At 57.4% G+C, this 27928-nt stretch overlaps 1 protein-coding gene across 1 annotated transcript; it reads right to left on the bottom strand.

Moving 5' to 3' along the window:
- Nucleotides 1–158: 158 nt before the first annotated feature.
- On the bottom strand, nucleotides 159–12364 carry PLXNA3 (plexin A3; the record flags this gene model as incomplete). The annotated part of the gene is made up of 32 exons (XM_079726864.1): nucleotides 159–254; nucleotides 944–1094; nucleotides 1286–1498; nucleotides 1962–2131; nucleotides 2435–2625; nucleotides 2919–3015; nucleotides 3254–3357; nucleotides 3517–3676; nucleotides 3762–3908; nucleotides 4002–4068; nucleotides 4157–4413; nucleotides 4500–4642; nucleotides 4740–4974; nucleotides 5051–5194; nucleotides 5273–5512; nucleotides 5598–5691; nucleotides 5896–6066; nucleotides 6148–6284; nucleotides 6400–6520; nucleotides 6607–6752; nucleotides 6832–7022; nucleotides 7153–7249; nucleotides 7453–7653; nucleotides 7793–7907; nucleotides 8082–8181; nucleotides 8258–8414; nucleotides 8498–8621; nucleotides 8877–8977; nucleotides 9047–9175; nucleotides 10162–10344; nucleotides 10810–11349; nucleotides 11768–12364. 32 exons carry the CDS (start codon nucleotides 12362–12364, stop codon nucleotides 159–161), a joined length of 5619 nt encoding a protein of 1872 aa, XP_079582990.1.
- Nucleotides 12365–27928: the final 15564 nt, after the last annotated feature.

The following is a 27928-nucleotide window of genomic DNA, read 5'->3' as shown; positions in this document are numbered from 1 at the left end:
CTAATGACGGGGGCCCGGCTGTGCCAGGGGCATCTTGGCCCGGTGACCTCATGCCACCCGATCCAGGGCTCAGCCCCGGGACCCAGGCAGGAGACGCCCCTCTGCACGGGAGGACGGCTCAGGACTGAGAAGCCCCCTCCTCACGGGGTCCGCCTCCCTTAGCTGTTGCTGGACGCAAGGCCGATGATCTGTTCCAGCTTCTGGCGCAGCTTCTGCTTCCGGCAAGAGGCATCTCGGTCCAGAGCGGTGAGAACCTGCGGGAAGAGGCCCCGAGCCGGGCTCTTGAGGGGCAGGCTCCTCCTGGCCAAGCCCCACCCCCACTGCCCCCCTTCCCTGACGCCCAGGGCGGGGGTGGGGGGGCCCTCACACGTGTTCCAGGACCCGTCTGGCACTCGGGGGCCCCTCCCGAGCCTCCTCAGACTCTGCAGCCGGTCCCCCCTCTTCTCTGCCACCTCTTGAGTGTCCCAGGGCCACTCAAGTGCTTGGGCCACGTCTCCCTCTCCAGCTGCCCGTGGCCCCCCCTTGGGGAGCTCATCCAGGTTCGGGGCCCCGTCCGGGCCCACCCATTCTCATCTCCAGCCAGGAATCCAACCCTGGAGCCAGCGCACCTGTCTTCCCTGACTCTCCAGCCACAAACCAGGCAGGTGGGCTGACCCCGCCCACCTTTGGCCCCAGCCCGTCATCAACCCAGCCCTCCATGTGCTCCCGGCCCCTAACTTCTGCCGGACCAGAACTTTGCGCTCCAGCCAGTGGCTTCTCTACGGGGTCCCTCAAATCCCAGCATCTACAGAGAGTGTCACCTGTGCCACCTTAAGAGCCTGGTTGGGGGAGGAACTGTGAGGAATCCAAGAGCTGGGCTCGCTGACCCCCACCACGCCCCTGCCTTTGCCACCAGCTGTACCCTCAGAGCCAAAGAGCAGGGGCCTGAGGGGGTGGCACGCACCTCCTGGCGGTACTTGGTAACGTAGAAGTAGAGCTCACTGAGCGCGCTCAGGACGTTGAAGTCACTGGCATGGAGACGGGACTGCTCCACCAGGTACGCGTCCATGTCCTGGTCGCTGATGGACGCCATCTTGGATATGTCCCGGTAGTACCTGTTGGGGCCCCGAGGAGGTCATGCCAGCAGGCGCCACAAAAGCCAAAGTCCCTGCCCCGGCTGCCAGGCCAGCCTCCGGGCCTCCTTCCTGAAGAGGAGCCAGCCCGTGGCGGCGCAGCTCTTGCCCCCTCGCCCAGCAGCCGTGTCCCCTGGGGTCCCGGCCCCGCCTCCCCACACACTGGGGCCCACCTCTCCACCCAGCTCTTGTAGCTGGGGATGTCCTTGGCGTAGAGCAGCTTGTTGGAGGGCGAGTCCTTGCCCAGGCGGTGCTCGGACGTCGAGCAGGAGTCCATGAAGGTCTGGGCCACCACCGACAGGCAGGCGTCCGTGATGCTGTTCTTGTGGATGTCGAAGACGAACTGCGGGTTCTTGATCACGTTCACCCAGAAGCGCAGGGGCAGGCTGGACAGAGGGACAGAGGTCCGCAGCTCCCGGTCTCCCCCGTACACCCTCCCGTCCGTGCTCACCTCTGCGGGCACACAGCCGGCAAGACTGTCGCGCTGACAGGCAGCAGCCTGACTTCAAGCAGCGAGAAGTCAGAGTGCACGGCCTTCCGTCCTCAGTCAGTTTCAACGCGCCCCCCTCGCACGGCTAACCCCTGCACCGGGCTTCCGGTTATCTCTGCCCTGTGTCAGCGGTATCACCAGGTGAGCAGCAAGGCCCTGAGGGCCAAGGGCACCTCTGGGCACTGGCCACACTACCCACACCCCACCCGCCCAAAGCCCTGGCAGAGCTCTCTGTGCTTGGCGGCACCATCAGTGCCAGGTCTCCTGCCAGGGTGACCAGCCAAGCCCCCAAGGGCGTCCTGACCGTGGTCCCCGAGCCCCAGCCAAGCCTCCTCACGCGGGCCGGTGCACGGCAGTACCAGTTGCTCTTCCAGGTGTGGCGCACGTCAGGATCGCTGATCTGCCGCTGGTCGGCCTGCTCGTCCAGGAAGTCGAACATGTACTTGATGGCCAGGGGCAGTGCCGAGCCCCGGTGCGCCGTGCTGAAGACACTCTCGAAGAGGTCGTCCACGAACTTCTGCAGCGTGCCCTGCAGGGGCGCAGCAAGGACACCAGCTGACGGGGAGCCAGGGCGGGACGTCCCCACGGCAGGACAGATGGGGACAGAGAGGCGTGACAACGAGCAGGGCTTCTGTGCTTGGCCAGCACCCCTCAGACAAGCTTGGCCTCGACCTCAGGGTGGCAGTTCCCATAGCAAAGGCGTTGAGCAAGTCCCCTGGGATTGGAACAATCCAGTGGCCCCTTCCCCAGGCAGCTCAGGCCAACCCCAGGGCCAAGGCCGGGCTACAAGGCACGTGCACTAACGCCAGGGTGGCGCGGGGCAGGCCCACACCTTGGTGGCCAGCAGCCGCGTCAGGTAGATCTCCGAGACCATCTTGCTGCCTCGGTCTCCCTCCCGGTGGTCGCCGTGGTCGTGGTTCTTCACCAGGTGCCACAGCTTGGTGCCCGTCTCCTGGTCGGGCGTGATCATGGGTGCCCGCGAGCGGAGGCTGTCAGGGCTGCTGGCCGTGCGGAGCAAGCTCTCTGGGGCAGAGGGTGGTGTGCCCCTTAGGCCAGCGGGGCCGCACCAGCCAGCGCCATGGCTCTCGCTCCCCTCCATCCCGGGAGCCCTGCAGGCTGAGGGGGCCCGTCTGCTCTCACGGGCCCACCGCACTTCTAGGCTCGAAGGAACTAGAGACCTCCTGAGAGCAGGGTCCGGGGGGCCGCCAGAACCAAGCTGGCTGCTCAGACGGGGTGGGGCTGGGGGTTCCCCACGATGGCCGACACAGCCTCGCAGGGCACGGGGCCAGCAGAGACCCCACACCGAGGACGCCTACCATAACGGCTGAGAGAGCGGGTGAAGGTGAACGAGTTGGCCATGTTGTAGGCTGACAGTTGTTTGGGCACCAGTGCCACCAAGGAACCGTCTGTCACCTGCAAATCCCAGAGACAGAGAGGGGGGCAATGTGGGAGGCCGAGAAGCCAAGGGGCCTGAGCCACCGCCTACCCCGGCCCAGCAGGGCACGTGTGGGGCAGCTCCCACGGCTCCCCGAGGGGGGCCTGTGGTGCAGGGGCCAGAGAGGGGAGGGGCCGGGACCCCTACTCCTGTGGCCTCGGGGCAGGGCCATGGCTCCCAAGGGCCCTGGGCCTGAGTGGACCTCCGGATGCTCACCTGGTAGTGGGCCAATGAGTTGACCCTCTTCCAGTCACACTCGATTTTGGTGGTGACATCCTCGTCCTGGAGAATGATGCGGGCCATGCGGCCCTGGCGCCATTCTGCGGGCCACAGGCAGCTCTGAGGTCCCGCTCCGCGTCCCCTGGGACCCTGGGCCCACTGCCCTCAGAGGACAGAGCTCAGGTGGGGAGAGTGAACGCCAGCTAAGGTAACGTGGCCACGGGAGGTGGGGAGCCAGGAGGAGAGGGCCGGGGCCTCACCTAGGTCCATGTCCTCAGCTCTGGGACGCTGGGAGTAGGGGATGCCCTTGTACACAGCATCTAGCAGCTTGTCTTTGGCCTGGGTGACGCTGTCACAGTTGAGAACCTTCACCGGGACCTGAGCGCTGCCCTCGCTCTCCGGGCACACACAGTGCAGGGTCTGAGGGCGAGGGGGACCGCAGGGTGGGTCCTGGGTGAGGCGTCCCCTCAGGCCCGGTGCCCTCCCCACCTGGCCCCCCGCTCACCAGCGTCTTGTAGTCGATCTGCTGCCGGATGAGCTTGTCCTCGCTCAGGGAGTAGCGGGCCTCGCCTGTGATGGCGTCAATGGGGCCCTTCTCCATCTGCTGCTTGATGGCGCAGTAGAGCAGGAAGAGTGGCTCCCCGGCGCACTCCTGCAGCCAGGCCGGGACACAGCTTGCCGCCCGCCTGCGGCCGACGCTTCCTCACATCCCCTCGCCCCCCACTTGCCCTCTGAGCGCACGCACCTTCAGAAACTTATGCAGCAGGAAGGTGAACCAGTTGGTGAGCATCTTCTCAGCCACTGACTCGGTCCTAGGGTGAAAGGGGTGCTGGGGCCCTGGCCGGGCAGGGCTGGGCCTCCCGGGGGAGGGGCAGGACTGGCGCAGGGGGACCCCAGTACCTGCGCAGGAGCAGCTTCGGGTGGTTCTTGCTCTCGAGGTTCTTCTCGATGAGGTCCGCCAGCAGTTGCTTGAGCAGCCCCGTGGCATAATCGAGGCGGCTCTGCAGGGCCACCATAGTGAGCGAGGCCACAGTGCCACGGTCGCGCATGGAGAAGCTGCTCTGAGCCTCCAGAGTGTGGATAAAGGTGAGCACGAAGGCGCGGCTGTGCAGCAGCTGCCCAAAGAGACGCAGGGCCTTCTCGACGTTGGGCGGTGTCTGGGGGCCGGGGGGGGACAGGGCATCTCAGAGGGTGGAGGTGGCCCTGGGGTGGAGGGCATGGGCAGGCAACAGGGGGCACTCACATCCAGCTCCTTGAGCACTGGGTGGGCCTCGATGCCCGGGAAGAGCACACGCACGGCGTAGGTCCGGTAGTCCAGGAAGGGGATCTGCACGCCATCCATGTGGTTTGTCAGCTCATTGATGTCTGTCTGCAGCTCAGCGAAGGCTGGGGAGGGCCGGTGAGGGAGAGTGAGGGGAGAGTGAGCAGCGAGGGAGGAGGGAGCCCCCGCCGCCTGCCCCACCCCCCACCCCCATGCAGGCACCTTCCTTGCATTCCAGGGCCACCCGGGACTCCAAGTTGTCCATCTGCAGCTGGAGGCGCTTGAGCGTGCGGTCGGCGTCCTGAGTCTTGCGTTTGTAGGCGACCAGCACAGCGCTGATGGCCAGCAGCAGGAGGCCGCCCCCCACCGCCAGCCCCACCACAGCCGGCAGGCTCAGCGCCCGATCGGCCGTGATGTGCAGGGTGCCCAGCCAGAACTCCAGGCCGCCCACCAGCACCTGCAGGGACAGGCGCCGTAAGCTGACCCCGACCCCACGCCAGGCTGCTCTGGCGGCCTCCCTGCCCCCTACCCACCATGACCGGCTGCCGGCCCGTCTGGCTGGGGGAGTCACACAGGAGTTGCGTGTCCGAGACGGTGAGCGTGCACGGCTGGCCCCCGATCAGCACCGTGTAGTTGAGGCGGGAGCTGCCGGCTGCCGCAGGGATCAGATTCTTGCCCTGCAGAAGGAGAGCGCTGCTGGCCAGGGCTCCCCACCACCCCGCCCCTCCCGCCCTAGGCGCCCACCACACCGGCACCTTCAGCACCACGTGGGAGCCAGGCTTGACATCCAGGACCCCGGAGGGCCCAAGTGGCTCGAAGCTGGGGTCGGGGTAGTAGGTGAAGGAGGACCGGTTGAGGGAACGGGCTGTCTGCACGTGGTCCAGCAGGAAGCCGAACTCGTCAGGGTGCTCACCCTGCGCCTGCGGCTGGGGCCGCCCCAGGAAGATGCCGGGGGCCTTACACAGCATGGCGGTGTCGTTGATCACCTGGCACGTCTGTGGGGACAAAGGTGGGCAGCCCAGCATGTGAGGCCACAGCAGGCAGGGGGTCAGGGGTGGGATGGCAGCAGCTGGCACTCACGTTGGTGGTCTCGATGCCTCGGTACTTGGCCCGGACCCGGGGCTCCTGGACCGTCAGCAGGTGGGTCCCACTCACGGTGATGGAGGTGCTTCCACTAGGTATGGGGGTGAGGGGCCTCAGGCTTCCTCGCCACCACCCTGAGCCCAGCCCTGGAGCGTTATCGAGGCTGCCATGGGAGCCCAAGGCCTCCCCGACCCTGGGTCACCTGGGCACCAGGCGAGGCCCAGGCCAGGCACTCAAGGACCTGGCCCCCAGCCTCCCCTCTGCCAGCCAGGCCCCATTCTCCCGAGGGCCTTACTTGATGATGCTCCAGGTGGGCTCGAGGCGAGTGACGGTGGGGTCCTGGGTGTAGGTGTAGAGGACACTGGGACTGGAGATGTTGGCGCGGTCGATGGCCAGGATGATGGGGGCCTGGCTCGGGCCCAGCGTGGAGACAGGCGAAATGCACACGATCGCTTCAGCATCCCTCCTATGTCAGCAAGCAGGGACTTGGAGCAGGCCGCCCAGGGCCGCCACCTGCCGACCCCGTGGCCCCACCTGCAACACTCACCTCACGAACTGGCACTCGCTGTCTCTCATGGTCACTGTGACTCTGCTGCCGGCGTCCAGAGAATGACCGGAAATGGTGATTCGCGTGCCCCCCGAGGCTGGGCCCCGACTGGGACTCACGCGGTCGAACGTGGGCGTCTATGGGAGAAGCAGCCCTGAGGGGAGCGAGGAGACAGCGGGCACCCAGCAGGGCCGGGCCACAGACCCCGCGAGGAAGGAGCGGGAGAGGGAAGGGGGCGGGCAGCCCACGTACCACGAAACTGTAGAGCTGCTCAGACTGCGTGCGGAAGTCAGCCGAGCAGTCGCTGACGCAGAGCTCTGCGGGCCCCGGTGGCGGGCTGGGCACCAGCGACTCCTCCATCTCACACACGATCCTAGGGGTCGGGTCGGGTCAGAAGTCAGGCCCAGGCGCCTGGCCGCAGGCTGGGGGGAGGCCCAGCGCCCGCACAGCCGCACTCACCTCTCGGCACTGACGTACTCGGCGGGGATGGAGTTGCAGCGCACGCCGGCCACCCGCAGGCCCACGTCTCGGGAGGTGAGGCCCAGGTTCTCACCCACGATGGTGATCCGGGTGCCTCCCTCCTTGGGCCCCATGAGCGGGTGGATCTGCGGAGCAGGAGGGGAGGCGGGAGGGTGAGCCGAGGCAGTGAGTACCCAAAGGGCAGCGGGTGGTGGGGAGGCCGACCTGGGCAATGCGGGGGTGGCTGCAGCGAGCGCCCTTCTGGTTCGGGTGCATCCAGTTGGTCTTGGGGGCCGGGCAGTGGGCCCGCAGCTGGCACCTATGCTCCGAGATGCACCAGCCACAGTTGAAGCGAGGGTCAGCCTTGAGGCAGAGGCCACAGCTGGGCCGCTGCGCCCAGCACTTGTACAGGAGGGCTGTGGGCATAGAGGGCACCGCTGGGGAGCAGCTACGGGCCCTAACGAAGGGTCTCCCTGTAGGCCCGGCCCCAGCACATGCCTTCTCCGCCCCAGGAGGTGAGCTCCTCAGCCCCATCCCGCCGCTCACCTCGGAAGGTAGCGGGCTTGTCGATGGGGAAATCTCCATCCCAGACCACAGAGAAGTCCAGCTCAGTGTCACCATACTCATCACCTTCATAGGAGTACTGGGGGAGAGGGACCCACGTGACCACAGTGAAGGTGCACAGACTGCCCCTCCCCCAGCTCAGAAATCCCCAGCAGGAGACTCAGAAGGTCCCTTGCCACGGTCAGCTGAGGCTTCTAGAACAGTCTGCTGGGCACAGATCTGCACCATGCCCAGCCCTGCACAGCCTAGACCCCTGAAGGAGGCAGGGCAGATGGGCCTCACCGAGGCGTTCTGGCATTGCACGCTGCTGCTGTTGAAGCGGACGGCAGGCACCCGCTGCTGCCGCCCCTGCACCCGGACCAAACACTCGTAGTTCTTCTGGCCCGACTGGGGCTGCGGCAGGTTCTTGGCCCGTAGGGTAAGAGGCTGCATGACGCCTGCTGGGATCAGGAGGTCCCCACTGGGCAGGATCTCAGGGCAGCCCTGAGGGGAGAACGGCTATCAGCCAGCTGGGCTGGCCCCCGGTTAAGGGCGCTCCAAGAAAACCCCAAGACCGAAGGCAGAAAAGCCAGGGGCCAGCCCGCGCGGAGCCCAGCCCCCTCGCGTGTGGCGCCCGCCTCACCTCGGGGCTGTGGACCCTGCCCTCCTGGAAGGAGCACTCGTGGGGGTGGCTGGTACACACGTGGCGGTACTTACACCAGTGGCAGGGGTAAGGGCTGCCGACGCAGGACATGCACCTAGAGGGGAGAGGCTTCAGAGATCACGGAGAAGACCGGGCCTGGCCCCTCACCGTCCCACCTGCGGGACACACGGGGAACCAAAGGCAAAAGGCGCTGGGGCCCGCCTGAGGCCCACACAACAACACGAGCAACAGAGACATGGGGACGGGGATCGGGGGGGCCAGTACTCACGACTGGAGGACGCTGCAGTTGTAGAAGACAAAGTCAGCCCCGGCAAACCTCACGCCACTCTCCTTGGAGCGCAGCTGCAGCTGCACGGTGCGCGTGGCCCCTGCAGCGAGCCCAGGGGAGCCACACGTGAGCCGCGGACGGAGAGCACCCCTGCCCCCAGCAGCCCAGCCACTGACCGTGCCCCCGGGTGAGAGCCCGGAGCTCCTGCAGGGAAGGCGAGGGACAGTGTAACTCTCCGGAGGGCAGCAGGACGGCCTCGCTCTCGGTCACCTCCTCGAAGGCACAGCTCACGCCCGCACTGAGGTCTGGCACGTTGCTTATGGCCACGGTCAGCTGGGGGAAGCAGAGGGCTCAGAGCCGGGCGCACCCAACACGTGTGCACGGGCCTCCGCACCCGCACGCCCCGCACCACTCACCTGCACCCCAGGCGATGTCACCGACACGTTGTTGGGCCGGACCCGCACCTGGACACACTTCCTCAGCTCCTTGGCGAAGCCACGCGGGGCCGAGGCACCTGGACAGGCCCCATGGCGGCAGCATCTGCGCAAGGTCAGGCCAGTCCCGTCCCACAGCTGCCCCAGCAAGGCCCGGAGCGGGAGTGCAGCGGGGCCCTGGGGGGGACAAAGGGGACAGCGGCCCAGCCCACGGCACCAGGCAACCGCATGCCTCGGCCTCATCCCCTGGGGTCCAAGGGATGTCACTCGGGATAGAGGTTCCACTCGCTAGCTGGAGAAAGTAGAAGGGCGGGGCGGGGGGGCCACAGGGCGCAGCTCGGGGGAGTGGGCGATTCCTCACCTGCGCTGCAGCACGCACCACCCGCAGTGCGGGTCCCCCGAGCCCAGGCAGGCTGCGCAGCTCGGGTACTGCTCACAGGTCTCCACCGGGAGCTGGCTCACCTGGGGGCAGCCGTGTCAGCACCCGCCCCACCCCCATCCCACCCCCGCCCCACTGCCTGCCAGGCCCACCTGCTTCTCGCTCAGGAGGTAGACGTGCCGGTGGTCGGGGCTGAAGAGCAGGTCGCGGAGTATGGGGCTGCCGTCCACCACAGGCACCGTCTCATACAGGTGGGCCTCCTGAGAGCCGTCGACCCGTACCTGGGCCACGAGACCAGCCACCTGACGCCACAGCAGCACCCCACGTACCCGGGCATCCTATTCTCGAGCCAGGGACCCAGCCTGCCCGCCGCTCCCTTGTCCCACAGACCAGGGAAGGAGGACACCAAGGCTGCCCCCTGGAGGCCCTTGGGGGTGACACAGCCAATCCAAAAAGGCTCCCAGGACATAGAGACAGAGATGAGCGTTGCCTAGAGTTGGGGGACAGGGAAAGCGTGAGAGCTAAAAGGGAAGGGATTTTTAGGATGATGGCAACATCCTGGAATGAGACAGCGGTTATGCTTGAGTAGCTCCGCAGACTTACTGCAATCACTCAGGTGTGTGCTTTAAACGGGGGGTGTGTGACACGGCAGTTACACCCCAATAAAGCTGTGACAAATGCAAAACGGGGACCAGGAGGGAAGTAGACCAGGCCCCAAGAGCTCAGTGGCTCCCTTCACAAACCTTCCCCCGGCCACCCCAGACCTCCCCCAGGGATAGCCCCGCATCCCCCAGGTGAGCAGCAGGGGAACGTGGCAGTTGTCCTGACTCCTGTCCCTTCAGAACACCCTGGAACAGAAGCAGCTGCGGCCCTGCCGGCACTGCAGCCCCCGTGCCCATGAGGGGACAAGAGGGCAAAGAGGGTTAGGTCCACATTTGTCTCCTCGTTCATTCGACTGAGGACCCAGCAACGACAGCTCCTGCTCTCCCGGCAGGGAGGCCCGGAGATAGGCCCAGTAGGCCCCCAGAGCCACAGGAAGCCAGCGATTCAGGCCACAGGGGGCGGTGGCAGTGCAAGCATGGGTGGCTGAGAGGCCACCTGTGGAGCACAGCTGGGCTCCTGGGACCCAGCCTGGGAAGTCCCCCTTCCCCCAGGGGTCGGGCCCCGTCCAAGGTGCTGCAAGGGCTCATCCGCACGTTCTTGAACGCAGCCCTCGCCTGCATCTCAGTCTGCCCGATGCCCACATGCTGAGCGTGCCGGGGCTCACCTTCTTCAGACTGCCGCTGCGGGTGCCGATGAAGACCACAGAATGCTGCTGGTAGGTGTAGGCAGCCACACTGGCCATGCCATCAGTGCTGTCGGCGAGCAGGGGCAGCCCCTCGATCACGTGCAGGCCACCCAGCGGCTGGTTCAACACCAGCCCGCAGAAGTTTCCATTTATCTGCATGGGCTGGTGAAACAGGAGGAGGACGCATGAGTCAGAGCTTGGGGGCACCAGATGGACCAAGGCAATGAGAGCCCATGTTCTAGGAGGGAGCAGAATCTGCACCTCGCTCCTTACCAGCCAAGACCAACCGTTTGCCCCGGGACCCCACAGAAAATCGGGGGCTGAGGAGGGAGGCGGAGGAAGGCGAGCAGGCGGCAGCAGGGCGAGCAGGCTGGGCTGGGGAGGGGCTGGTCCACACAGAGAGGTGGTGGGAAGGCAGGCCGGGGAGGAAAGACAAGCAGCAGAGGCAGGGAGGGGAGGATGGGGGCGGCGGACCCCAGGCTAAGCTGTCGTTCCCAAGACCGAGCCCAGGCTGGCACACGCGGCGGCCCAACGGCTGCCGTACGACCGCCTGGGCTGGCCCCGCAGACCCAGGAAGGGGCAGAGGGCCCAGCCCGGGGGCAGGGGTGGGGGCGGGTGAGGGCTCACGGTGTTGATACAGGGCAGCTCCTTGTTCAGCAGCCAAGGCAGGGCCAGTGTGCCCTCCCCACGGTAGCAGGACTGGATGCGGCGCCGGATGTGGGCGTTGATGCTGCTGAGGGTAAAGAGGCAGAGGATGGTCTGCCGCGGCGGGCTGGCCCGGTTCTTCTGGCCCTGAGAGAAGATGGTGAAGAGGACGTCCTCGTCGGCCGGCACACCCAGGGCCTGGGCCAGCAGCAGGCCGGGCTTGGCCAGGTGGGCGCTCTGCACCAGGCGGTACTCCACGCCGCGCCAGGAGCAGCCGATGGGGAACTCCACGTACGAGTAGAACTCCGAGTCCCCCGAGCACATGCGCACGATCTTGGACGTGAAGAACTTCTCGCCCGCTGTGTCCAGCAGCGTCTGCTGGGTATCCAGCTGCAGCGTCAGGAAGTACACGAAGGAAGCGCTCACGAAGCCGTACACGTAGTAGATGTCGAAGGCCGGGTACAAGGATAGCGTGTCTGAGGGGATCTTGATCTGAGAGGAGACGAACTCGTCCTGGTACACCTGGGGAGCAGGTGGAGGACACAGCCTGGGACGAGGCCTAGGTCCACCCTCGACCTCCCCAACCTTGGCCCCTGGGCCCCCGCCACCCAGCCTGGCCCTGCGCCCACAACAAGGCCCCTGGGGGGCTTCCCTCACAACCTCCGTGCCCCCGACCCACGTGGTCACAGGACCCCAGGCCAGAAAGGCTCCAGAGGGCAGGCTGAGCAGCCCCGTCCCAGGACCCGGCCCGCCCTCCCGTCGTCAGCAGCCTGTCCCCTCTGGGACCAGGGCTCTTCCAGAGGCAGAGGCAGGACAGAGTGAAGGTAGGAGGGCACAGGAGCTGGTTCTTCAGAGGGGCGAGAAGGGAGGGGAGGGGAGGGGAGGGGTCGGGGGCCGGACAGCCCGCACGGGAGGCCGAGCAGGTGGGCGGGTCACCCACCAGACTGAACATGTCGGCACCGTCCTCGTCGCCGATGAGCTTTCGGGAGCTCAGGGTGGGGAAGTACTCAGACTTGCCATCCACAGCGGTGCCCACGAACAGCTTGCTGGGCCCCTGGCCCTGCTCCACGATGACGCCTGCCATGGAGTCAGGCTCTTGGGCGCCCGACAGGTAGTGCTCCTTGCGGCGGTGCGGCTCGCCCAGCTTGAAGAGGTCGTCCAGCCGCAGGAACTGGCAGATGCCCTGCCAGATGCTGCCGCAGGCCACCAGGCGGCGGGCTGCATAGTCTATGAGCAGCAGCTTGTTCACGTTGTCTACAGGCGCCAGGCGGTGGGCACAGACACGCATGCTGGGGGGTGGGTAGCAGCGAGCGTTGTCCTCGACGGGCCCCGTGACGTGGACCCGCAGCTCGGTCAGGTTGGGGGCCAGCTTGAAGACGCGATTCACCGCACCCACAAACACCTCCCCAGTCACCCGGTGCACGGCCAGGTGGGTGAGCGAGGTGTCCGTCACTGAGAAGGCAGGGAAGGGCATGCTGCCACCCAGGGCCCGCCCCACGGCGAGGAGGAACAGCATGAGGAGGCCGACGGCGGGCATGGCCGGCGGCTGCCCTGGGGGTGGGCCTGAGGAGAGACAGGGAGTGCCGGTCAGAGGCCCCCGGCCCAGGGCGCCCAGCCACCTCCGGCCCTGCCTGGCCTCGGGCCCCCAGCAGGCCAAGAGCCACGCCACGGAGGATGCAGGCCAGTCGCCCACCACCATGCCAGAGCCCCAGATGGCGACCACGGCTGGGAGAGAGGAGGGGCCTCCGCCAGGGCGCACGAGTGAGCAGCGAGCGCAGGCAGGCTTGGGGGCCATCAATCATCCCCCACCCACTGCTGGAAAGGAGCCAGGAGGCCTCGCCTCAGCTGGGCCACACCCAAGGGGGCAGCAGAGCCAGATGCTAGGAAAGGAGAAGCCAAACACCAGATCCCAGAGCTGAGGGTGGCCAGCCGCACACAAGACCAACCCAACCGTGGGCAAGCCAAGGCCACAGGCGTGCCTCACACCCTAGCCAGGGAAAGGAGAAAAGGTAGGGAGAGAACAATAGCAAATTGGTGTCAGGACACCACCCCAGGACAGAGGTCTGAGGCATCAAAGCCTGAGACCAGATGGGAACCAGGGCTGCCACTTCCACCTTCCTGGCCCCGGCTGCCTCCTCGCCCCAGGGGCCTCCGTCTGCTGGCTGTCCAGGAGGAGCCTGCCATCCAGCCTACCGGCTGCAACACAAAGCCGAGTCGCCTGCCCCCAGAGCAAAGCACAGAGACAGACATAAGTCAGGCTCTGCTCAGGCACAGCCAGACGGATGCCCAGGCAGCCCTGCGCGGCTCTCCCTCCAAATCCACAGTTAGCTGGGGAAGGGGAGATGCAGGGGGGCCCAAGGAGCCCTATGGAAGAGGAGCAACCTTCTGAAATACAGCTGAGACTTGGGGAGATGGGGTGGAGGACCACAGGAGCAGTGGCTGGGTCTTCACCCCTAGGCCACACCCAGCCCTCGGCCAGCTCCAGGCAGCAAAGACAGCAGAGAAGTGTTGTGGCAGCCAAGGGGGCAGGGCTCAGCGATACCCTCTCAGTGCCCAAGCCCCAAGGGAGACACAAGTTACCCAGCTTGGGGAGGGTGCGGGGAACCAAACCAAGGCAGCAACCAAGGAAAGGGGGGGAAAATGCATTTGCTAAAACAAGGAGAAGACCCAGCTTGGAACTGCAAAGTTTCAGCTCAGGCTGATCATCTCTCTGGGGCTCTTTCATCAGGTCCGCATCCTGGATCCTTAATGCAAGACCCAGAGAAGAAAGGAAGACGGAGAAGGGAGGCCTCATGCCACCCTCACCTCCTCCACACCACACACGAATACAGGCCTAAGAATGGGGATGGGACACGTCGGGAGGGAGACCTGGAAAGGCAGAATTTGCAGCCCAAGTGCCCATCCGAAACCTCAGCCTGTAACCGGGAGCCTCGGGCATCACGGGCACACCCAGCCTCTCTGCTACGGCCTTGCCAGCAGAGCCCGAGGGTGGGGACAGACCCTCGCAGAGACCCGGCTCTGGCGCCCCCTCCCCAACGCCCCGCGCGGTGCTGCCGGCCCGGCTCGCCCTGCCCCCACCAGGGACACCCCTCCCACCCCGGCAGATCCACGAGGACCCTAGTTGATGGAGGCGCCGCAGCAGTCCTTGCAGGGGCCGCTCCTCCGCCACAAAGGGTCCCCATCGGGTCGGGGGCTAGCCGCGGACGGACCGTCCCTACCGGCGCCGGGCACGAAGGACCAGTCAGGCCGGCGCCCGAGAGACAGGGGCTGGGCCCGACCCCTTAAAGGCCGAGCCGAATCCCCGCGCTGCCGGAGCCCAGGGCCGCCGAGCAGGCCGGCCCCGCACAGGCGGCGGGGGATGGAGGCCACCTACCTGTCCCTCCGCCGCCGCTGGCTCCGGGTGGCCGCCCGCCGGCCACGTGGACGCGCCCTCGAGCCCCACACCGCCCCGCTCGCGCGCCCCCGCCGCCGCACTCCTCGCCTTACACCTCGCGCGCCCGCGCCGCCGCCGCCGCCGCCGCCGCCGCCGCCGCCGCCGCCGCCGCCGCCGCCGCCGCCGCCGCCGCCGCCGCCGCCGCCGCCGCCGCCGCCGCCGCCGCCGCCGCCGCCGCCGCCGCCGCCGCCGCCGCCCACACACTGGGCCGGCCCGCGGCCGCCAGGGCCTTTTAAACCCGGACCGTACCACCGCGCCGGGCGGGGGCGCCCAGGGAGGGCCGAGCGGCAGGGCTCGCGGGCGGGGGCCGCCCCTCCCTGGGGCCGGGAGAGGCCCAGTGCTTAGCCCGGGCCCCCGTGAGCGGCCCGGGTCCCCGCACAGCGAGCCGACCCCCCTCGCGCAATGGCCGCGTCCTCGGCGCGCGCCTCTCCCCCGCCACCCCCGCCCCGGCCCGCCGCCTCCCGCAACCCTGGGACCCGCGCGCGCCCGCGCCACACACCCCCTAGGGCCCGGGGCGCGCGCAGACCCCGCCCCGGCGCTCGGAGGCGCGCCCGGGGCCACCTGCCGCCGGTGCGCGGCCTCCCGTGTCCCAGCCCTTAGGGCGCACACCAGCCGGGGACTCGCGGTCCTGGCTCAGGACACTCTCCCCGTGACGGTCCTTAATCCAGAGGGCCCGCGGCTAATAACATGCAGATGCCCAGCATGAGGACTTGAGGCTGTCGGCCATTTACACCTGGCCCCTTCCCCAGCCAGCCACCGCGGCCCTGAATCGGAGGTTTTCATTCCCTTGGTTTCCTTTTCCTTTTCTTTTTAAACAGCTTTATTGACCTATAATTCATCTGTCATGTAAGTCACTCATGTAAAGTGTAACATTCAATGACTTTTAGTATATTCACAAAGTTGTGCAACCATCCCCACTACCAGATTCCAAAACGCTCTCATCAGCCCTGAAGCAAGCCCCCATATACCCCTTAGCAGTCCTCTCAGTCTGCCCCATATGAATTTTAGGATGCGCTTGTCAGTTTCTGCAAAAAAGCCAGCAAGAGTTTGATAGGGATTGAATTGAAGCTGTAAATCAATGGGAGAGCGTCGCCATCTTAACAAGATTCTTCCCATCCATGAGCATGGGATGTGACGATTAACTTTATGTGTGTTAACTTCAACTTGGCTAGGCTGTAGTCTGCAGTTGTTTCATCAAACTCTCATCTAAGTGTTGCTGTGAAGGAATTTTGTAGGTGTGGCCAACATCGACAATCGGTTGACTTTAAGGAAAGATTACCCTCCATAATGTGGGTGAGTCTCATCCACTCAGTTGAAGGCCTTAAAAGCAAAAACTGAGCTTTCCAGGAGAAATAGATATTCTGCCTCAAGACTGTAATGTACAAGTCCTGCCTGAGGTTGCAGCTTGCCGACCTGCCCTACAAATTTTAGACTTGCCACCTTGCCAGCCCTCAACAATCTCATGAGCTAATTCCTCAAAATAAATCGTGTGTGTGTGCGTGTGTGTGTGTGTGTATCCTGTTCTGTTACTCTGGAGAACCCTAACTAAATAAATATTTTTCCATTTATTCAGGTTTTCTTTATTGTCTTTCAATGACATTGTCTAGTTTACAGTGTACAAGTCTTGCATTCCTACTGTTAAATTCATTTCTAAGTATTTTATTCTTTATAATGCTATTGTAAACAAAATTGTTTATTGCTACGGTATAGAAGTACAATTGATTTTTTTTTTTGTGGTACGCGGGCCTCTCACTGATGTAGCCTCTCCCGTTGCGGAGCACAGGCTCCGGACACGCAGGCTCAGCGGCCACGGCTCACAGGCCCAGCCGCTCCACGGCATGTGGGATCTTCCCGGACCGGGGCACGAACCCACGTCCCCTGCATCAGCAGGCGGACTCTCAACCACTGCGCCACCAGGGAAGCCCTACAATTGACTTTTTTGTGTAATGGTCTTTGTTCCTGCAACTTTGCTGGACTCATTTATTAGCTCTAATATATTTTTTAGAAGATTTATTAGGATTTTGCATATACAAGATTATGTCATCTGAGAATAGAGATAGTTTTACTTCTTCCTTTCCAATCTGGATGCCTTTTATTTCATTGTGTTGCCTAATTGCCCTGGCTACACCCTCCAGTCAATGTTGGATAGAAGCGGTAGCTTTCTTTTTAACTTTATAATTTGAAATTATTTCAGACTTACAAAAAAGCTGTAAGAATAGTACAGAAAGCGCCCATGTACCCTTAACCCACATTCACCAAGAGTTCATATTTTGTTCCACTTGCTTTCTCATTCTCTCTCTTCCTCTCACTTGTGGGTGCATATGTATTTATTATATATGAAAATAATATTTTTATCAACTATGTGTAAGTAAGTTGCATACAGCTTACCCCTTTACCCCTAAATACTTCACTCTGTATTTCATAACCACAGCATAATTACTGTATAATTATTATAGACTCTTACATAACCAAAGTATAACTGTCAACATCAGAAATGTTCATGTTAATACGATAATATTATTTTATCTAAGGTCTTATTCGAATTTCACCAATTGTCCTCATGATGTTTTTTTCTGATCCAGGATCCAGTCTAGGATCCCAAGTGGCATTCGTTCTCATGTCTCTTTGGTTCCCTTTCATCTGGAACATTCCCCTGCTTTTCTTGGCCTTTCATGACATGGACATTTTTGAAGAGTGCAGGCCAGGTGTTTGGCGGAACATCCTCAGGTTGGATTTGTCCGATGTTTTCTCAGGGTGCGATTTGGCTTGTGTGGTATTGGGTGGCTACCAGGCCCTTTCTGTGCTTCTTTTCAGGAGGCAAGTGTTATTGTTTTGTCCCTTCACTGTCATGTTAACTTTAAGCATTTGGTTAAGGTGGCTACTGCCAGCTTCTCAAGTGGACAGTTATTATTTTTCCCTTTGTAACTAAAAAGTAGGTTGTAGGAAGATACTTTGAAACTAGGTGAATATTCTGTTCTTTATCAAAATGTTACCAGTCATTGGGCTTCCCTGGTGGCGCAGTGGTTAAGAGTCCGCCTGCCGAGGCAGGGGACAGGGGTTCGTGCCCCGGTCCGGGAAGATCCCACATGCTGCGGAGCGGCTGGACCCGTGAGCCATGGCCACTGAGCCTGCGCGCCTGGAGCCTGTGCTCTGCAACGGGAGAGGCCACAACAGTGAGAGGCCCGCGTACCGCAGGAAGAAAAATGTTACCAGTCATTGATAATTCTTGCCTAAATCAGTGATTACTCTGATGGTTACAAAACACTGATTCTGGGCTTCCCTGGTGGCGCAGTGGTTGAGAGTCCGCCTGCTGATGCAGGGGACACGGGTTCGTGCCCCGGTCCAGGAAGATCCCACATGCCGCAGAGCGGCTGGGCCCATGAGCCATGGCCGTTGAGCCTGCGCGTCTGGAGCCTGTGCTCCACAACGGGAGAGGCCACAACAGTGAGAGGCCCGCATACCACAAAAAAAAAAAAAAAAAAAAAACAGTGATTCTTTTCCCTCCATGACCCCTCCTACATTCATTCATTGGCATTCTCCTGTCAGGAAGAGCTCCTCTGTTCATCTATCTATATATTCATTATCCGTGTGGACTCGGGGATGTGGATTTTATTCGATGGACTGTAATCCATTATTGTTTTTTTGTTTTGTTTTTGTTTTTTTGGCCGCGCCACGCATGGGATCTTAGTTCCCAGACCAGGGATCGAACCCACATCCCCTGCATTGGAAGATGGATTCTTAACCACTGAACCACCAGGGAAGTCCCTTGGGTAGCTTTTTTAAAAAAAATTCCCTTTATGGGAGTTCCCTGGTGGCCTAGTGGTTAGGCTTTCACTGCCGTGGCCCGGGTTCAATCCCTGGTCGGGGAACTGAGATCCCACAAGCCAAGCAGAGCGCGGCCAAAAAAGAAAAATCTTTCCTTTTAATATAGCTATGTTATTCATTTGAAATACACTTGGGAGAATTTGTTTGTATTCAGTTTTAGCTTTTCCCCCATCCTGTTGATTTTTTTTTTTTTAGTATGTAGAATAGCAACATGTGTCCAGAAATCAAAACTACAACAGAAGAGACATCCAGAGGAGCATCACTCCCTCTCGTATCCCTATCACCCAGTTCCCTCCTACCCCTTTAGGTAACCAGTTTCATTAGTTGCCTTCTTTTCCTTTTTTCTTTTAAAATGAGCTTTATTGGGGTATAATTTACAGACAATAAATGACCCCACTTTAAGGGTACAGTTCAATGAGTTTTGACAAATGCATACCCCTTTTAACCACTCTCCAGTCAAGATACAGGCCATTTCCATCATCCCAGAGGCCCCTCTGGGTTCCCTCTGCAGCCAGTGCCCCTCCGCCCAGCCCCAGGTGGCTGCCCATCTGCTTGCTGTCACCATGAAGATGGTGAGCATCTTTTCACTTGCTATTGCTGTTATTTTTTTCCTTTTTTAAAAAAAAATTTATTGGAGTATAATTGATTTACAGTGTTGTGTTGCTATTGCCATTCTTTTTCATATTTTGTGACATTGTGTATTCAAATCTTTTGCCTGTTTTTTTGTTTCTCATTCGGCCACATGCACAGGGCATGCAGGATCTTAGTTCCCTGACCAGGGATCGAACCTGCGCCCCCTGGCAGTGGAAGCGCAGAGTCCTAACCACTGGACCACCAAGGAAGTCCCTTTTGCCCGTTTTTTAAAATTAGGATGTTTATCTCATTTTTATTGATTTGCAGTTTACATGTGTGTGTGTGTGTGTGTGTGTGTGCGCGCACACACACGTGCATGCAAAACATATTCTGGATACAAGCCCTCTGTCATAAAAATATTTTCTTTCCTCCAAGCCAGTGGCTTGTCTTTTCATTTTCATAATGGTATCTTTTAAAGAGCAAAAGTTTGGATTTTTGATGAAGTCTAATTTATCAATTTTTCCTTTTATGATTGTTTTTTGTCTCCTAAGAAAACTTTACATAGACCAAGGTCACAAAGGTTTTCCCCCATGTTTTATTTATATATAGTTTTAGCTTTTACTTTTAGGTCTACAACCCATGTCAAGTTCATTTTTCTGTGTGGTCTAAGTAAGGCGTAGAAGTTTCCTGTGGCTGCTGTAACAAAGTTCCACAAACTGAGTAGCTAAAACAATGGACATTTCTTCTCACCTTTTAAGACGATAAAAATATTCTGGGAGTGGATAGAGGTGATGGTTGCACAACACTGCAAATATACTCAATGCCCCTGAAATGTGCATTTTTAAATGGTTAATGGTTATTTTTATGTTATATGAATTTTTCCTCAGCTAAAAAAAATTGAAAATAAAAAACAAAATCCCACAGTGAGAGACCACATGTGCCATTTCAGGTTGCATATGTCCCCCACCCCCTTGAGGAGTGACAGTGCACTGTGCGTGAAGCCTGGGAGCCAGGACTCTCACCTGGTGGTAGCACTGCAAAATGGGAGGGGCCGGGGGGGAGGGGAGTCTGCCACTGTCTGGAAAATTAATTATGCCTTCCCTGGCAGTCCAGTGGTTAGGACTTGGCACTTCCACTGCAGGGGCACGGGTTCCATCCCTGGCTGGGGAACTAAGATCCCCCAGGCCACATGGCTCGGCCAAAAAGTTTTAAAAAGATTTAAAACAGAGGAGGCTCTGTATGCACAGATCTGGAGAGACATGTAGGCTACCGGGGGATGTATTGTTAAGCGACGAACGCAGATGCTTTGTTGGGGCAACTGGACCCTGAGGGTGAAGAGCTTGCCCCTGCCCCTCCCGCTCATTCCCGGCACTGCCTCTCTGACCTTTCCTCCCTTCCTTGCCTTCCCCTCTCTCCTTCCCTCCCTTCCACCCCACTCACCTCCAGCCTGCCTGCCTGTGTCACCACACCTGCCCTTCTCACCGCCTAGCCCACCCCCCGCAAACACTACTCCCCAGAAGCCTTGGTGACCACTCACTGGCCTCGGTGACCTCGTGTAGTTCTAGAGCATCAGATAATACCTGTCCCAGCAGCCCCCAACTTTCCTCTGCGGCTCCCGGACCTCTCCCCTACACTCCACACTCACATGAGTTCAAGGTCCCGAGGAGAGAGCCCCCAGCACTACAGTGCCCCTCCTGGCAGGAGTGCTGGCCTGCGCTGGCCTCCAGGCTGGAAGTAGGGAGCCCAAGACTGCCAAGCAGAAAGCTGGCCCTGCCGCAGCCCTTTCTTAGGATAAGGGGCTCCTCCCTTGGGCCCCGCCAACCATGGTGTCTTTTCCATCCCTCCACTGGCCACAGGGAAGGGGGTGTCCTCCCCTGACAGTCTCCCTGCCCCCTTGACCCTGACCCCAGACATCTCCCTTCTTCCCAGCCTGACTTCCCAGCAACTTAGGGCTGTTTCTAAAAACCAGCTCCTTCCCTGACAGGACCCAAGATTGGGCCTCAAGGGGCTTGTTTTCCAGAAGCTGCCAGGCCAAAGGCAGCTCCCTCAAATAATGCAGTCCTGGGTGAGCTGGCTGAGGGAGAGGGAGCCTGCTCTTCTGGTGACTTCTCAAAGGGGGCAGGAGGGGGTTGGCGCAGGCCAGAGGATCCCCTCCCCAGGGTTCCCGGAACCCAACAGAAAGCCCCATCGACTTGCTCAGAGTTGTTCCCCACATCCAGGACTTAGGGTCAGGCCTGGCCACCCCTCCGTGCTGTGCCCCAGGTGCCCAGGCCTATTCTACCCTCCTCCCTCCTCCAAGTGACCCTGGATGGCCCCGCCCCAGACACAGGGTAAGGAAGCTCAAGTGACAGCTCCTAGCTGCCAGATGGGCCTCCCCAGGCCACGGCTGAGCAGGACAGAGGGCCCTGCCACAGAGGAAGAAGGCACAAGAGCCTGTGCACCCGGCAAAGCCCACCACCACCGTCAGATCTGCACACTGGCCAGGGAAGTGGGGGCAGACCCAGAGCTGAGACGCTCCCTGCCGACTGGGGTCCGTCCCCTGTCCCCTCTGCCGGGTCTCAGGCAAGAGGAATAAGGGGGGAGCAGGGGTGGTGAGCTTACCTTCCTCAGCCTCCCGGGGCTGGGCCCAGGGGAACCAGGGGAGCTGGCCGCCAAGGCAGGGCAGGAGGCAGGAGCGTACACCCCCAAGACAAGTTCCCCCCTTGGGGCCATGACAGCGACCAGCCCCAGGGCAGCCTGAGCAGAGCTGGCCGTGGGTGGGGTGGGCAAGCAGTGAGTACAGGGCATCCACAGCGGCCTTCCCGTGTCCAGACTGGGGAGAGATGCTGTGACAGGGATACAGGGTGGCTGGGAGCCACAGGACAGCCATGTCCCTTATGGAACGGGCAGCTAGGAGACACAAAGGAGCCCAAAGCCCTGGGCAGGAAGCACGGGGAGGAATGCCCTTCCTACCCACGTAGGTGCCGCGGTGGGGACGAGCTGGGCCTGCTGAGGCCCCCATGCACCCCAAATACCCCTTCCACCCTTCCACCTGCCAAACACACACTTTCTTGCAAGACAGAGAGCAGAGATATTGTATAATTCCGTTTATGTGAAACTTCCAGAACAGGCAACTTCATACAGACAGAAAGTAAACTAGGGGGTGCAAGGGGCTGGGGGGCGACTGCTAATGGACGTGGGGTCTCCTTTCAGGGTGATTCACAACACTATGAATGTACTAAGTACCCCTGGATGGTACACTTTCAAATGGTCACAACGGTGAATTTTATGTTATGTGAATTTTAGCTCAATAAAAAAAAAAATCTTTAAAATAAAACGCACAGGAAGATGGCGGAAGAGTAAGACGCGGAGATCACCTTCCTCCCCACAGATACACCAGAAATACAGCTACACGTGGAACAACTCCTACAGAACACCTACTGAACGCTGGCAGAAGACCTCAGACCTCCCAAAAGGCAAGAAACTCCCCACGTACCTGGGTAGGGCAAAGCGGAGAGATTACCACACAGAAGATCGGTGCCAACCGGCACTCACCAACCCGAGAGGCTTGTCTGCTCGCCCACCGGGGTGGGCGGTGCTGGGAGCTGAGGCTCGGGCTTCAGTCAGAGCGCAGGGAGAGGACTGGGGCTGGCGGCGTGAACACAGCCTGAAGGGGCTAATGTGCCACAGCTAGCCGGGAGGGAGTCCGGGAAAAAGTCTGGACCTGCCGAAGAGGCAAGAGACTTTTTCTTCCCTCTTTGTTTCCTGGTGCGCGAGGAGAGGGGATTAAGAGCGCTGCTTAAAGGAGATCCAGAGACGGGCGCAAGCCGCGGCTAAAAGCGTGGATCCCAGAGACGGGCGTGGGACGCTGGGGCTGCTGCTGCCGCCTCCAAGAGGCCTGTGTGCAAGCACAGGTCACCGTCCACACCCCCCTTCCGGGGAGCCTGTGCACCCCGTCACTGCCGGGGTCCCGGGACCCAGGGACGGCTTCCCTGGGAGAACGCACGGCGCGCCTCGGGCTGGTGCAACGTCACGCCGGCCTCTGCCGCTGCAGGCTCACCCCGCACTCCGTGCCCCTCCCTCCCTACCAGCCTGAGTGAGCCAGAGTCCCCAAGCGGCTGCTCCTTTAACCCTGTCCTGTCTGAGCGAAGAACAGATGCCCTCAGGAGACCTACACGCAGAGGCGGGGTCAAATCCAAAGCTGAGACCCGGGAGCTGTGAGAACAAAGAAGAGAAAGGGAAATCTCTCCCAGCAGCCTCAGAAGCAGCGGATTAAAGCTCCACAATCAACTTGATGTACCCTGCATCTGTGGAATACATGAATAGACAACGAATCATCCCAAATTGAGGAGCCAGGAGTCAGTGCTGTGCCTCTGAGGTGGGAGAGCCAACTACAGGACACTGGTCCACAAGAGACCTCCCAGCACCACATAATATCAAATGGCGAAAATCTTCCAGAGATCTCCATCTCAACACCAACACCCAGCTTCACTCAACGGCCAGCAAGCTACAGTGCTGGCCACCCTATGCCAAACAACTAGCAAGACAGGAACACAACGCCACCCATTAGCAGAAAGGCTGTCTAAAATCATAAAAAGTCCATAGACACCCCAAAACACACCACCAGACGTGGACCTGCCCACCAGAAAGACAAGATCCAGCCTCAACCACCAGAACACAGGCACTAGTCCCCTCCACCAGGAAGCCTACACAACCCACTGAACCAACCTTAGCCACTGGGGACAGACACCAAAAACAACGGGAACTACGAACCTGCAGCCTGCAAAATGGAGACCCCAAACACAGTAAGATAAGCAAAATGAGAAGACAGAAAAACACACAGCAGGAGAAGGAGCAAGATAAAAACCCACCAGACCAAACAAATGAAGAGGAAATAGGCAGTCTACCTGAAAAAGAATTCAGAATAATGATAGTAAAGATGATCCAAAATCTTGGAAATAGAATAGACAAAATGCAAGAAACAGTTAACAAGGACCTAGAAGAACTAAAGATGAATCAAGCAATGATTAAAAACACAATAAATGAAATGAAAAATACTCTAGATGGGATCAATAGCAGAATAACTGAGGCAGAAGAACGGATAAGTGACGTGGAAGATAAAATAGTGGAAATAACTACTGCAGAGCAGAAGAAAGAAAAAAGAATGAAAAGAACTGAGGACAGTCTCAGAGACCTCTGGGACATTAAACGCACCAAAATTCGAATTATAGGGGTTCCAGAAGAAGAAGAGAAAAAGAAAGGCACTGAGAAAATATTTGAAGAGATTATAGTTGAAAACTTCCCTAATATGGGAAAGGAAATAGTCAGTCAAGTCCAGGAGGCACAGAGTCCCATACAGGATAAATCCAAGGAGAAATATGCCAAGACACATATTAATCAAACTGTCAAAAATTAAATACAAAGAAAACATTAAAAGCAGCAACAAATAACACACAAGGGAATCCCCATAAGGTTAACAGCTGATCTTTCAGCAGAAACTCTGCAAGCCAGAAGGGACTGGCAGGACATATTTAAAGTGATGAAGGAGAAAAACCTGCAACCAAGATTACTCTACCCAGCAAGGATCTCATTCAGATTTGATAGAGAAATTAAAACCTTTACAGACAAGCAAAAGCTGAGAGAGTTCAGCACCACCAAACCAGCTTTACAACAAATGCTAAAGGAACTTCTCTAGGCAAGAAACACAACAGAAGGAAAAGACCTACAATAACGAACCCAAAACAATTAAGAAAATGGGAATAGGAACATACATATCGATAATTACCTTAAATGTAAATGGACTAAATGCTCCCACCAAAAGACACAGATTGGCTGAATGGATACAAAAACAAGACCCATATATATGCTGTCTACAAGAGACCCACTTCAGACCTAGAGACACATACAGACTGAAAGTAAGGGGATGGGAAAAGATATTCCATGCAAATGGAAACCAAAAGAAAGCTGGAGTAGCAATTCTCATATCAGACAAAATAGACTTTAGAGAATATGAGAAGAGACAAAGAAGGACACTACATAATGATCAAGGGATCGATCCAAGAAGAAGATATAACAATTGTAAATATTTATGCACCCAACATAGGAGCACCTCAATACATAAGGCAAATACTAACAGCCATAAAAGGGGAAAACGGGGCTTCCCTGGTGGCACAGTGGTTGAGAGTCCGCCTGCCGATGCAGGGGACATGGGTTTGTGCCCCGGTCTGGGAAGATCCCACATGCCGCGGAGCGGCTGGGACCATGAGCCATGGCCGCTGAGCCTGCGTGTCTGGAGCCTGTGCTCCGCAATGGGAGAGGCCACAACAGTGAGAGGCCCGCGTACCGCACAAAAAAAAAAAAAAAAAAAGGGAAATCGACAGTAACACATTCATAGTAGGGGACTTTAACACCCCACTTTCACCAATGGACAGATCATCCAAAATGAAAATAAATAAGGAAACACAAGCTTTAAATGATACATTAAACAAGATGGACTTAATTGATATTTATAGGACATTCCATCCAAAAACAACAGAATACACATTTTTCTCAAGTGCTCATGGAACATTCTCCAGGATAGATCATATCTTGGGTCACAAATCAAGCCTTGGTAAATTTAAGAAGATTGAAACTGTATCAAGTATCTTTTCTGACCACAATGCTATGAGACTAGATATCAATTACAGGAAAAGATCTGTAAAAAATACAAACACATGGAGGCTAAACAATACACTACTTAATAACGAAGTGATCACTGAAGCAATCAAAGAGGAAATTTAAAAATACCTAGAAACAAATGACAATGGAGACAGGACGACCCAAAACCTATGGGATGCAGCAAAAGCAGTTCTAAGAGGGAAGTTTATAGCAATACAATCCCACCTTAAGAAACAGGAAACATCTCGAATAAACCTAACCTTGGGCTTCCCTGGTGGCGCAGTGGTTGAGGGTCTGCCTGCCGATGCAGGGGACACGGGTTCGTGCCCCGGTCTGGGAGGATCCCACATGCCGCGGAGCGGCTGGGCCCGTGAGCCATGGCTGCTGAGCCTGCGCGTCCGGAGCCTGTGCTCCGCAACGGGAGAGGCCACAACAGTGAGAGGCCCATGTACCGCAAAAAAAAAAAAAAAAAAAAAAAAAAAAAACCTAACCTTGCACCTAAAGCAATTAGAGAAAGAAGAACAAAAACACCCCAAAGTTAGCAGAAGGAAGGAAATCATAAAAATCAGATCAGAAATAAATGAAAAAGAAATGAAGGAAATGATAGCAAAGATCAATAAAAGTAAAAGCTGGTTCTTTGAGAAGATAAACAAAATTGACAAACCATTAGCCAGACTCATCAAGAAAAAAAGGGAGAAGACTCAAATCAATAGAATTAGAAATGAAAAAGGAGAAGTAACAACTGACACTGCAGAAATACAAAAGATCATGAGAGATTACTACAAGCAACTCTATGCCAAAAAAATGGACAACCTGGAAGAAATGGACAAATTCTTAGAAATGCATAACCTTCCAAGACTGAATCAGGAAGAAATAGAAAATATGAACAGACCAGTCACAAGCACTGAAATTGAAACTGTGATAAAAAATCTTCCAACAAACAAAAGCCCAGGACCAGATGGCTTCACAGGCGAATTCTATCAAACATTTAGAGAAGAGCTAACACCTATCCTTCTCAAACTCTTCCAAAATATAGCAGAGGGAGGAACACTCCCAAACTCATTCTACGAGGCCACCATCACCATGATACCAAAACCAGACAAGGATGTCACAAAGAAAGAAAACTACAGGCCAATATCACTGATGAACATAGATGCAAAAATCCTCAACAAAATACTAGCAAACAGAATCCAACAGCACATTAAAAGGATCATACACCATGATCAAGTGGGGTTTATTCCAGGAATGCAAGGATTCTTCAATATACGCAAATCAATCAATGTGATACACCATATTGACAAATTGAAGGAAAAAAACCATATGATCATCTCAATAGATGCAGAGAAAGCTTTTGACAAAATTCAACACCCATTTATGATAAAAACCCTGCAGAAAGTAGGCACAGAGGGAACTTTCCTCAACATAATAAAGGCCATATATGACAAACCCACAGCCAACATCGTCCTCAATGGTGAAAAACTGAAACCATTTCCACTAAGATCAGGAACAAGACAAGGTTGCCCACTCTCACCACTCTTATTCAACATAGCTTTGGAAGTTTTAGCCACAGTAATCAGAGAAGAAAAGGAAATAAAAGGAATCCAAATTGGAAAAGAAGTGAAGCTGTCACTGTTTGCAGATGACAGGATACTATACATAGAGAATCCTAAAGATGCTACCAGAAAACTACTAGAGCTAATCAATGAATTTGGTAAAGTAGCAGGATACAAAATTAATGCACAGAAATCTCTGGCATTCCTATACACTAATGATGAAAAATCTGAAAGTGAAATCAAGAAAACACTCCCATTTACCATTGCAACAAAAAGAATAAAATATCTAGGAATAAACCTACCTAAGGAGACAAAAGACCTGTATGCAGAAAATTATAAGACACTGATGAACGAAATTAAAGATGATACAAATAGATGGAGAGATATACCATGTTCTTGGATTGGAAGAATCAACATTATGAAAATGACTCTACTACCCAAAGCAATCTACAGATTCAATGCAATCCCTATCAAACTACCACTGGCATTTTTCACAGAACTAGAACAAAAAATTTCACAATTTGTATGGAAACACAAAAGACCCCGAATAACCAAAGCAATCTTGAGAATGAAAAATGGCGCTGGAGGAATCAGGCTCCCTGACTTCAGACTATACTACAAAGCTACAGTAATCAAGACAGTATGGTACTGGCACAAAAACAGAAAGATAGATCAATGGAACAGGATAGAAAGCCCAGAGATAAACCCACGCACATATGGTCACCTTATCTTTGATAGAGGAGGCAGGAATGTACAGTGGAGAAAGGACAGTCTCTTCAATAAGTGGTGCTGGGAAAACTGGACAGGAACATGTAAAAGTATGAGATTAGATCACTCCCTAACACCATACACAAAAATAAGCTCAAAAAGGATTAAAGACCTAAATGTAAGACCAGACACTATCAAACTCTTAGAGGAAAACATAGGCAGAACACTCTATGACATAAATCACAGCAAGATCCTTTTGGACCCACCTCCTAGAGAAATGGAAATAAAAACAAAGATAAACAAATGGGACCTAATGAAACTTCAAAGCTTTTGCACAGCAAAGGAAACCATAAAGAAGACCAAAAGACAACCC

Source organism: Hyperoodon ampullatus, assembly GCF_949752795.1.
Source record: "Hyperoodon ampullatus genome assembly, chromosome: X".
Taxonomy (NCBI): domain Eukaryota; kingdom Metazoa; phylum Chordata; class Mammalia; order Artiodactyla; family Ziphiidae; genus Hyperoodon; species Hyperoodon ampullatus.
The sequence above is the reverse complement of the archived record's forward strand: the minus strand, read 5'-3'. Positions and strand labels throughout refer to the sequence as shown.